This window comes from Falco naumanni, chromosome 6, assembly GCF_017639655.2.
Source record: "Falco naumanni isolate bFalNau1 chromosome 6, bFalNau1.pat, whole genome shotgun sequence".
NCBI classification, from domain to species: domain Eukaryota; kingdom Metazoa; phylum Chordata; class Aves; order Falconiformes; family Falconidae; genus Falco; species Falco naumanni.
The window spans coordinates 80,222,636-80,234,759 of NC_054059.1; the positions used below are offsets into that span (position 1 = coordinate 80,222,636).

A 12,124-nucleotide genomic window follows, 5' to 3' on the forward strand; every position below is an offset into this window, starting at 1 on the left:
CGTAAAGTGAGGAATAACACCCAGAGAACACTGGCAAATAGATTCTACAGGACTAACGAGATACAATTGTTACAAATATTTATTGGTAAATACCTTTTCTGCTTGGTTAGAGGCTTTTTCTTGTCCTACCAACAAGGCTAAAGAAGTAGATAAGGTTTTATTAAAAGAAATTATACCTAGATTTGGTATACCAGGAGGGATTTCTTCAGATAATGGACCCCATTTTACAGCAGATGTACTACAGCGGGTGCCTATGTTTTTACAGATTGACTGGTAATAAAATACCCCGTGGAAGCCACAATCTAGTAGAGATCTTAGAAATCTGATGAAAAAAAAAATGGCTAAAGAAAATATTACATCGTTTTGAATTCTTCCTTACTGGATGGTTGGCAAATCTACTTCAGACTATAATTATAAAAGTCACTTTTATTGTTATAATCTGTATTGCTTCGAGTTAGGAGATTAATTGTACAATCATCTGTAGGAATTCCCACAGTAATAGCTGAAATGAGCAGTGAGGCTTATGAAAAATCTTGTAGCCCCAAAGGGGGGAAATGATGTCAAACAATTAGCAAAAGTGAATGTGTTGTTAGGAGTTTGACTTGAAGACGACGAGAGCAAAGGAGTTGTTAAGGGTGAATTCAAGATACAAGCATTTTTGTACCTTAAGCACCAGCTGGTTCTCCGCTCCACCAGCACCAGCACCACCACCAGCTGGAGTTTTACCACAAGAAGCACTAATTAGGGGACCGGTAATTGCAGCAGGGGGAGATCGCGACCACCGACTCAAGAAACCCCCCGGGCCCGAAAAGAAGTGGAGACTGAGCGTGGGAACTAATTAACAAGAGAGAATTACTTGAGAAATAGGACACTGAGAAGGAATCGGGTAACTTGTCAGCAATGAAGGCGGGTACCTTTGGTTGTGAACTGTGTGAGCAGCGGGAGGGTTTGTCAGTGGGGAGCTAGGCGGGGCGGGGGGCGCCACCTCACCCTCTACTTAGTGCAAATTAGAATAAAGGAATAACAAACAGCTCGGCCCGGGTGCGAGAACCGGGTGAGGAGCCCGCCGACGGGGCAGCCCCGTGCGGCCAGCGCCTGCCCTCGCCGACCGCTCGTCTCCTCACAGCGGGGGGGAACGGCCGCCGCGCGCCCCCCTCACGGCGCCCGGGCCGTTACCTGGCGCTGACTGACAGCGCCGCTGGCCACTCACGGCGCGGCGGGGCGGGGCGCGGCAGGGCGGGGCGTGTGTCACGCAGCGCGGTGAGGCGAAGCGAGGTGATGCGGTCGTTCCGCCGGCAGGTAACGGCGGGCCGGGCTCCCCGCGGCCAGGCTCCTAGCCTCCCCGCCGGTGGGGTGGCGGGAGTTGGGGCAGCCTGAGCTGAGGGTTCCGGGGGTGGGAGGCGGGCGGGCTCGTTAGGCCCGAGTGGGCCTCGGTGGGGGCCGTCCGGCGTGTCAGCGGTGCGCTGTCGTGCGTGGGAGCGTGGGTTTGCCGAGTCCCGGTTTAGTTTCGCCTCTTTGGCCTGACAGGGTGAAGGGGGCTGTCACGGAGGTGCCCGTGAGGTGCCGGGTGGGAGGCTGCCGGGGAGGGGGATGCCGGCCTGCCCGTGCCGTGTGCTGCTGGACGGGTCCCTGGGCGCGGCCCTGTCCCTCCGCCTGTGCGGCAGCTCCCTGCCCGGGACAGTCGGATGCCTTCGGCCCAGCAGGGCCCCTTCAGGGCCCCAGCGTCGAGCTTCGTGGCGCGGAGCTTCTGGAGTGGCCTGGGTCGGGAGGTGTCCTCAGGTTGTATCCAGGGAAGACTGATACAGGAAGTCCTTAGAAAAAAACCATTATATATTAAAAATACGCCATGGAAGGAGTAGGTGGTATTGACATCATTAACTATGTAAAATTCAGAAGTAAGGACCAGATTTCACTTGAGGGGACTTACATTTATACTTGTCACTCCTCAGAAGGGGGAATTCATGTCTCAGCCATGGGCTATGCTTAATTTGGCAGATGGGGTTCACATGAACGCAGCAGTGTGTTCTCCCTTTCTCCCTTCAGTTTCAGCTGAAAGAAATCCCACATCGGGCAAAATGGAGTGATTCGTCAGCCTTTGGCTCTGTGCTGTTTGCTGAAAGGGGAGTTACGTCTCTGAAGTGTCAGTTTGTTCTTAGCAGGACTCCAGGCCTGGATTTTAATTTTGGGAGACATGCGCGTCCAGTGTACCATTGGACTGCGTGCAATTTAACAGTGCTTATGTGGGTTTCCAGTGTAAAAGTACATATGAGGGAGATATACTGGGGGGAATTGAAGGAACTGGGAAACTGGAGTAGGAACATTTCCCATGGAAGGTATCTCATGTTCTACCAAAATGACAGATCCTATACCATCATTGCAGTGGTATTCAGATGCTTGTTATGCTATAACTTTTTATATGAACTAGGATGTTTATGTCCTCTGATGTTAATATGGATTGATTGGTTACACAGCCACTGTTTTCCAGATGTATTTCAGTAGTGACTTGTTCCAGAGGATTGCTGAAAATTTGGAACCTAAAGGAAACTGTGTGGAGTATCAGTACAATCAGCATGCAAGATTGGATTGTACAGTATCAGGTCTTGTGGTTAAATGATGCTGTTGAGCAAGAAGCAGGGAATATTAGCATGAAATTTTAGGTCAGTTATAAATAGGGAAATCATGGTGAGGGTTCTTACGGGCATCTTACTTTGAGTTAGCTATGTTTTGAACAAGACAGTGTTTCCGAAGGTCTGAGGGAAACTGGGGCGGGGGAGTACGACCCAATACAATATGAGCTTACATGTCATATTATGTCATGCTGCTAGATAAGGAATGCCAGTCATAGCTAGGAATACTCAATGTTCTTGAGCCATATGATCGGAATTACTGCTGAATGTTTAAGTGGCGAATGGTTCATCTCATGTGGTCTGTGAATGGGTTTTGTGTTATATTTCTTGTGTCTTGCATAGTTCATTTGCTTGCACTTGGGTAGCAGTGCTATTTGACTGGAAATGACAGATGATGCTTGCCTGACAGATAGAGCATTTCCAGTGGCTCACAACTGTACCATTGTATCTTCCAATCACCTCTTTCCAATCCTTGCAGAGACAGAAGTGGTTAGTTAGAAGATCTACACACTGACTTGTATGACTTGTATACATTTTTGTTTGTAAAGCTGTCTGCACGCTAGAAGTGACCTTTGGTAGTAATTGTCAGAATCAGTTGATCAGCGAGAGCTTGGTTATATAAGGAAGCTATGATCAGGTTAATGATGTGATAATGTGCTGGGAAACTGGTGTTCCTGCTCTTTATTTGTCTAACTCTTGATCTTGTGGACAGACTTTTTGGTAGGGCCTGTATTGATAGGACAAGGGGGGGTGGTTCTAAACTGTAGGAGGGTAGATTTAAATTAGATACTAGGAAGAAATTCCTTATTGTGAGGGTGGTGAGACACTGGCACAGGTTGCCCAGAGCAGCTGTGGGTGCCCCATCCCTGGCAGCACTCAAGGCCAGGCCAGATGGGGCTGGGAGCAGCCTGGGCTGGTGGAAGGTGTCCCTTCCCATGGCAGGGGGGCTGGAACTGGGTGATGTTTAAGGTCCTTTCCAACCCAAACCGTTCTATGATCTCATACCTTTTAAGCAACAAAACCTTTTAATGGATATGCTGCTCTATCTGAAGTTCAAAGCATATTTGCTGCTTTCTCCACTAGAAATTATACTCTGCACAATTAATAATACCACACCAAGTGTGGGGGCTGAGAATCTGTGATGTTTTCTAGCCGGTCTTGATGTTTTCTCCCTGATGGGAGCTGTGCAAGCGGAGAGTCCTCTAGTTCCAGCGTGTACTTCCTGCTCCCACTGGCTGCCCTGCCACATGACATTGATGTGCCTCTGCCACACTTGCGCAGAAGAGAAGTAATGCTCCAGAAATTTTAATGAGGGTTATAAAGTCCTGGTGGAGGTGGACCTTGTTATTCTTGAGGTGGGAACTGCCCCTGTTTACATTTTAACTCTTAACAAGCAGCAGGTTTCTCATAGGACAGTTTCTTACAACTTGGAGTACAGAAAATACTGAAAATTTGTCAGATTGCAAGAGTAAGAGTGTATTGGGAGCAGGAAGAAAAAAGGAAGAGGCTGGGCAGTGGTGTTGAATAAAGAAGTTGCTTTGTGAACTGTGTTTCACTCTACAAACTGTAGTGTCTCACTTCCTATCTGTGACATTGGGATATTGATATAACTGATAGGTAAAAGGTCTCGTTCCTGTTTGAAGTGCTCACTGTTAGTAAGGCAATCTGTATAAATGTGAAAGGAGTACTTCGGCTGCTCATTCTTAAAACGAAGCTATGACTTTGGCAAATAGGTTAATGCAAACAAACCTTCTGTCTCTGCTCAACAGATGCCATGTTGCCTCAGAAGAGGGGACGAATACCTTCCAGAATAGCCATGAACTGTTGTTGGAAAGTCCTGGCAATTTTCTTTCTACTTCTTCCAAGTGCATTGTCTCTCCAGCCAGCCCAGTCCAGAGTGTTGCTGGTATCTTTTGATGGATTTCGATGGGATTACATCTATAAAGTCTCAACTCCCAATTTTCATTATGCCATGGAGAATGGCGTTCATGTCAAACAGGTCACTAATGTGTTTATAACAAAAACATATCCGAATCATTATACAATGGTGACTGGTCTCTATGCAGAAAGCCACGGTATAGTTGCTAATGAGATGTATGACCCTATTCTGAATGAAACTTTCTCTCTGAACAAAATGGATACCCATAACTCCAGGTTCTGGGAAGAAGCCAGCCCAATATGGGTAACAAATCAGAGGGAAGGACATAAAACCGGTGCAGCTATGTGGCCTGGAACAGATGTGAAAATACATGGGGTCTTTCCTACACATTACATGCCCTACAATGAATCAGTTTCCTTTGAAGACAGAGTTGCTAGGCTTATTGACTGGTTTACATCGGAAGAACCCATAAACTTTGGTCTCCTTTATTGGGAACAGCCTGATGAGATGGGCCATATTCTGGGCCCAGAAAACCCACTTATGGGACCAATAATTAGTGATATTGACCAAAAATTGGGATATCTTATGTCTGAACTGAAGAAGGCGAAGCTGTGGGGTGTGATAAATGTCATAATCACAAGTGATCATGGAATGTCGCAGTTGTCCTCGGAAAGGCTCATTGAGCTTGATCAGTATGTGAACAGAGAGCTCTATAAAGTCATTGAGCATTCTCCTGCAGTAGCTATTTTGCCAAATGAAGGTAGGACCTATAGCAGTAAAATTCTTTGAAGGAAATACCTGAGTATTAAAACTTAGAGATTTCATTCCTTACCTGAAGTGCTGGCAGCAGCGCTGATGCCAGTAGGACATCAGCCTTGTACAAGGATTACTTGCAGGATCAGTTTTTTGTTCTTTTTACTAACTCTGTCAAGAGCCTGGCTTAACTTTCTGAAATTAAAAGTGAGCAAATTGGTCTGTTCTTGACTAATATTGCCAAATATCCTTGAGTCCTTAGGAGAAGTAAGATAATCTAACGGCACTATCGAGGATGAATGGCTTTCTAGATAGATAACAGCTGAATGTTACATATCGTTGCCTTTCATCAAGATACTAAAGCCATAGTGGAAGGGTTAGATTTCTAACTCAAACAGTAAACTGAAACCAGATGGGGCCCGCTGATAAAAAGAACTTGGCTATTTGATTACCTGCCAGCTATTGTAGTTCACGTCAGTGGTTTTGTTTTTTTTCCCCATCATGCTGAACAGCTAGCCAGTTCTGTTCATACCACTTTTATTGTGATAATGATGGGCAAGAATACTGTTGGAATTAAAATCTGAAGTCTGGTTGCAGTTGTTGAAGGGTTGCTTAAGTGTTAGGTGTATGTTTAGTTTCATTGATGTAGAGGTGCTGCTCTTTGTTTTGATGATCAGAAGCTATAATTACTTTGTGCAAATGCGTTAACCTGGAAAGCAGTATTTTTTGTGTGAGTAGGAGTCCTAATTTGGAAGTTGAGTTTTAAGGTGGCCTCTGAAAAGGTGTTTTTTCAAGATTTCTGTAACATTTGCATCACTGATGGATAGCACTCTGTATTTAATGCCTCAGCAGGGAGGGTACGTTGCAGTCTGAAATGACCTTTAAATGTGTAAACAAATGTCTCCTGTCATTTTTAATTTGAAGAATGCTCTGGACTAAAATGTTAGCATGTCCAAACTGAGATCATTTGCTGCCTGAGCCCACTCAGGTGGTTATAGCTGGGCACTATATTTCTCTCAGTGGCGGTAGAAGAGCCGAGTTTGGAAGCTCCATCCTAATGGAGACAAGCATGGTTGACCAAGATGTTCTCATGACTAAATAAAGGAGTTGTAAAAGTATACTTTAGTGCTGAAACATCCCTAATGCAGGAAATGAGAACTTGAAGATGCATAAGATGATTCTCCTGTCTGCTAAATGCTGAAAAGAAAGAGTATTTCTGCAGCAATTAGATGACAGAATAGTAAAAAAGGCATTTCAATGGATTTCAGAAACAGCTTGGATTTGATTTTGCTCAGAAGTTCAGATACTTATTACACTACCAATAAACAAGAATTAGTTTTGAGCACAGCTAAAATCCGTCCTTCCATTTTACCAGCTGTAATTGTTATTATAAAATTTTGTATTTTATATAATATAAATATAATATAAAAAATATTATAAAATGAGCTTCATTCTCAGTTTAGCTGTGAAATAACATATACTGATGTACGTAAGACTGATTTTTCAACAGCTGTTCTATTTGTCTGGCTTAAACCAAGGGACCGGTAAAACTCAGTGAGACATTGAGAAGAATTTTGAATACTTAAAAATGCAGTGATTTCTGCTACTTTAATGGTTTCGCTGCATATTTCTTCACTGAGAGATGGATTAAAGCTGTTATTTAACCGTACTAGTGTGTGTGGAACTAATTATAAGTTCATGAAGATGGTACCTGTAGCACCACTGTTCTTGCATTTAATATAAATACATTAATTCAAATAATTACTTTAATGTAAAATCATAGTTTGCTGTATTCAGGGCTTCTCTTCCCTGTTACCCATATAGAAAAGGGGCATAACAAAATTAATTTTGTTACTAAATTGTCCTAAAAATGCTAGACTTAAGTCCTTTTTCTTGTTGCTGTAACTCTCTCTATCATATCTGGACTTTTGCTGTCTCATCTCGACCTTTATTGTGTTTAAGTTTAATGAATCTTTTTTTAATGCCATTCTGAGATAAGAAACATTATACATGATTCTATTTCAAGTTTTCTTCCAGAATTTTGATAGTGGGTCTTGGGAACTGAGAGGGAAAGTGGAGATGGTTTCTTTAAAGACATTGGGCACCTTCTCCCAAACTTCTCCCCACCCCACCCCAAGATACATTCAAGACGCTATGCACGCTGTTAATGGTAGACCAGATTTTATCCTTGGCTTACTTCAGGCAGTATCTTGGATCAAATGAAGCACTTGTTCTTGTAGTCATCAAGGCAATCGTTTCTTGGGACAGAGATGAGCTCGCTCGCAGGAGCACCCGCTGCAGGATGTGCCACTAGCTACGAAGGCAGAACGAGCAGGAAATGATAAGTCAAAATGACAGGATGTGCTTAAATCCCACTTGTCTGCTAAAAATGTCAGTGTTTGCCACAAAGGAAGCGTAGACATCTTCATCACGATACTTCAGACCTTGTAGCACTGAAACTGACTACAGAGACTAGCTGTAAACTCAGTTGTCTGACTGAATTGTGTGCAGCACAAAGTACTTACTGAGTTACTTGGTATGTACCAGAAGTCTGTTATGTACACTACATGACCCTCAACAGGAATTTGTGCTTAAATGGAGTGGGGAGGGTGAGGGTTGAAGGAACTTGCTCAGATGCAGATTCCTGAACTTGCTTTTGTGTTCCTGTCTGTGTGTTCTGGTTCCTCCTTTCTGTGTCCTGGTGTTCCAGGTTGTCCAACTGCTTTCTGTCTGTTCAGTGACTTTTACTGGAAAGAAAAGCTCAGAAACTGGAAATAAGGAAATAAAGAATTGGGAATGGAAAAAGTGGATTTATTTGATGGTGTTAATACAGCTCTTGAGAGTTTATGTTCACTGTGCAGTAGATGAGTAGGAAAGGGAAAGGAGTAAACGCTTAAGAATACAAGGAGTAGGGAGTACTGTTTAGCTGTTCCTGAATATGGAGATTGGCTGATGGTTCTAGACCAAAAGTGCCATCTTCATCTGCCAGTCCAACCTGTCCCTTCACATGTTTGTCATGTGTTGCCTGCTTAAGCCTCTGCAGTCTTTGTACAGCTCTGAATGTGTTAGTGACATCTGGACTGCAACTCGAGGGCTTCCGTAAAAGATTAATGCAAACTAGTTGTGCTTGTCCCTAGGCAATTAATTGCTAATACTATGATGTTACATGGTGCGTAGCAACAAACTACCTACTCTATCTAAACTGGTGACAAGTTTAGCCAAAATGGGAGAAGATCAAAGCTGGGATGATCAAATGAGATCAGATATGTAGCTGTTTATTGGAGCATCTTGTAGAAGGAGAAATAAATAGTTGGGTTCTCTCAAAAATAAGTTTTCAGAGATGCCAAGAAACAAAGTGGCTGCTCTCTTTGGCCTTTTAAAGGAAAACAACTAAGAATTAAACTGCTTTAAAATAAATAAATATTTTCAGTTGTCATCATACCTAACTAGAGGAAAGGCAAAATGTGGCCCCAATGAACGTGTTGGGAGCCATCTTCTTGCTTTGAAGCTTTGCATAGAGCCAGGAGGAGCTGGTTTCTTTTCCATGAGGGTGAACTGAATGTCTTCTAACTCATTGCTGTGAGAAGCTTTCTGATAACTATGAAATTAGGGATTTTTCTATAATCAGCAAAGCACTTACTGCTTAGGAATAAGCTATGCAGTCTGATGCCAGCTGTGATCTTACTGTGAATGACACTCAGGATTTTTCATGGGAACTTCTGTGCGCATTGTACTCTGCTGTTGTCACTTACAGCTCTGATTAACTTCTGGGGAAGTGCATTCTGTCCTTTTTCGGTGGTATTTAAACTACTGATGAGTTCAGTAAACATATTGGTATGTTTAAGTTTTTTATCTTTTGTTTCTTTGTTTGAAGGCAAACTGGATGAAGTGTATGAAACTTTGGCCAATGCTCATCCCAACATGACTGTGTATAAAAAGGAGCAGATTCCAGATAGATTACATTACAAACATAACCGTAAAATTCAGCCAATCTTAGCAGTGGCTGATAAAGGATGGGAAATTGTATATAATAAGTCTGACGGTTTTCAATGTAAGTATTCTGTCTTTACAGTGTTTTGCTGTATTTTCTTAGTTGGAGGCCTTACATGGTACTTTCCCAATCTCAACCAATGTTTTTTTGTTATTTGTTGGTTTTTTGTCAATACAGGGAGGGAAAACTCTAAAGCTAAGCATGTAGAATTTATAATAATTTTTTTTTGTGATGGGAAGGGAAGCACCCTACTATTAGGGGAGGGAGACCTGGACTTACAGTTTCGAAAAATTAAAATTACTGTGATAAGATCATTCATGTTCTAGTGGCCACGTACTTGGAAGTCTTGTGAGATCTAGCAAACTGACAAGCACTTCCTGAGATAAAAACCAAACCACATTGTAACAGAACTTGTTGAGTAGAGGATGAATAGCACTGTTTTATCATGTACTATTTATTTACTGGAGAAGGGTTGGGTTGGAAATAAAAGAATGCTTTCTGGAAGTCCTCAGCTTCTGTGGATGCCTACACTTAGAGGAACCTTGTTCTGTTGGTAGGAAGAGTCTTTGGATATTGTGTTACTGTAAACCAGTGATTTTCATTTGCCTTGGAGGATAAAATGCATTCTAATTGATTTACATTTAAAAACATTTGGGTTTTTTCCTTCAAGTTCCTTACCTCGGGCTTTTGAGATTTATTGTGGGTAGAATGGACACAGTAAGCTGTAACTTCTGGTTAGCTAGGAGGAAAAAATACAGGTGTCATATAGCCAGTTCTTAAGTTTCTTAATTGAAAACCTTTTAAACTTTGCTGCTGGTAATGAAGCTGAAGAGCTTCATTGCCTACAAGATTTAACAAGTTTATCAGTTGTTGATGGCTATGAGAGCAGCTTTTTGTGCCTGCATGTTTTTTTACTTGGTCAGAGATTTTTAGTGCCCCTGTAAGGAAGGGCCACTGGAAACCCACTAGTGAGATCTTTTTTCTTGTTGATGAGTATGTATTGCACAAAACAGGACAAAGTGACAAAGCAGTAAGAGCTTGAGTTCTGCCTGCTACAAGGAGTCAGACAGCCTTTATCTACATGGATTTTTGGTTTTTGTTTTTTTTTTAATAAGAGATCTGGTACAGTTGCAAAGTTGGGTTTTTTTCCTTGAGGAAAATTAAGGGAACTTGGGTGTAGCATAGCATGCCATTGGTAGTGCTGTTACTGCCATTTGAGCTTGCTTTTTTTTGTTTTTCCCTTCTTTTTTTTTAAATAGTGTTCTCCATTCTTTTTTTAAGGCATCTTCCCTTTGTAGTTGTGAGACTTGGTACTTGATAGGAGGCATTTGTGCTGTTGATAGAAATGGTTCTTCTAAACCTCTGTAAGAATAAATGATGGCTGTTCCCTTTCTGCATTATGCTAGTTCTAGGAAAAGGTTCAATGTTTGTTTTGCAGCTTAAGAATATTGACCTTTATCTATCTTTTATTTTCAGTTGGTAATCATGGATATGACAACATCTTACCAGAAATGCATCCAATATTTTTGGCAGTTGGGCCTGCTTTCAGAAAGAATGCCACCAAAGAAGTCATGAATGCTACAGACATATACCCCTTACTGTGTCATCTGCTTGGTATTAACGCACTGCCAAACAATGGCTCATTCAACGCTGTGAAAGATATACTTGCTGAAGAAGTTCCTGTAGTCTTTGGAGCAGACACCTATACTACCATTGTAGGAGTCTTTCTGGGCAGCTTTCTTGTTATTGTTTTTATTGCAGTTTTTGTTAAGCATTTTATCTTCACCCAGTTGAATACCATGCAAGTGCAACATACTGAAGCTGCCCAGCCACTGTTGCAAGATTAATAACACTTGGTGCTATTTTCCTGTTTGATGCTTAAAAGAAGCTTATACAAAAAAAAATAAATTCTGAGGTGGATCAGCACAAACACGTGGAATAAAAGGAAACGGATGCAGATCCATTGGTACACTGGAGTACGTACATACTAGGTATGCAGACAAAGAGCATGTTTCTCTTTTACTCTACAACCACTTAATATTTCAGGAGTTGAAAATAGTCTAGGTAAACCTGGGAAGCTGTATATGTGTTTAGATGTGTATTGACAATGGACCTCAAAATACTTCATTCTGAGCTGCTTTTAGGGAAATAACATCAACTGAGGTGCACTTCAGACTACTACATTGTAATTTAATTCTCACTCCCACCCTTTTTTGTTTTTTCTTTGAGAGGTTTTTTTTAAAGTCTCTTAGATTCTAACAAGTCACTAAATGCAACTAGACTTTTTTGGGGGTTTATTCTTCCCTGGCCAAGGAAGCTTTTGCATGGATCACCGTTACTGAGAACAGTGGATTAAATCCTGCAGAAAATAACGTTATTATTAATCTAGGTCATGCAGTGCTAAGTGTCTTAAGTTTAGAGTTAGGCATATTTGTTTGAAGTACTGTGTTAATTGTAGCCCCAAAATATGAATCTAGGTGGTATTGCAATCAGTATTAAAAGTCTTGATTATTTTTTAAAAATTTATTTAGGTAAATATAGGTCTTGATGATTTTTAGGTATGATTTTAGGTAAATGTAGGTCTTTACTTTTTCTATTGTTTCCTGTATGCTGTACTAAATTTTTTAGAAAAGCCATGCAGCTGGCAGTTTAAAGACATGTGCAAACATAACACCTGTATATGCAAATGAGTCTCATGTAGTTGAGGAACATACATGTACAAGCTGGCTTCAGAGTACTGTCAAGCTTGTTACTGCATATGCATCTGATCTGTTACTGGAGATTATTCTCTAGTGTGAGTTTGGCTTGCTGTCTTGTATTTTATCTGATATGTCTGGATGGACCTTAGAATTTGATGAGTAGGATTAGACATGC

The 12,124-nt window shown here is 41.7% G+C and overlaps 1 protein-coding gene across 1 annotated transcript; it reads left to right on the plus strand.

Moving 5' to 3' along the window:
- Window positions 1-1,241: 1,241 nt before the first annotated feature.
- ENPP5 (ectonucleotide pyrophosphatase/phosphodiesterase family member 5) lies at window positions 1,242-11,144 on the plus strand. Its single transcript, XM_040597996.1, has 4 exons — window positions 1,242-1,299; window positions 4,397-5,266; window positions 9,134-9,310; window positions 10,727-11,144. Exons 2-4 carry the CDS (start codon window positions 4,402-4,404, stop codon window positions 11,095-11,097), a joined length of 1,413 nt encoding a protein of 470 aa, XP_040453930.1. The 5' UTR covers window positions 1,242-1,299; window positions 4,397-4,401; the 3' UTR covers window positions 11,098-11,144.
- Window positions 11,145-12,124: the final 980 nt, after the last annotated feature.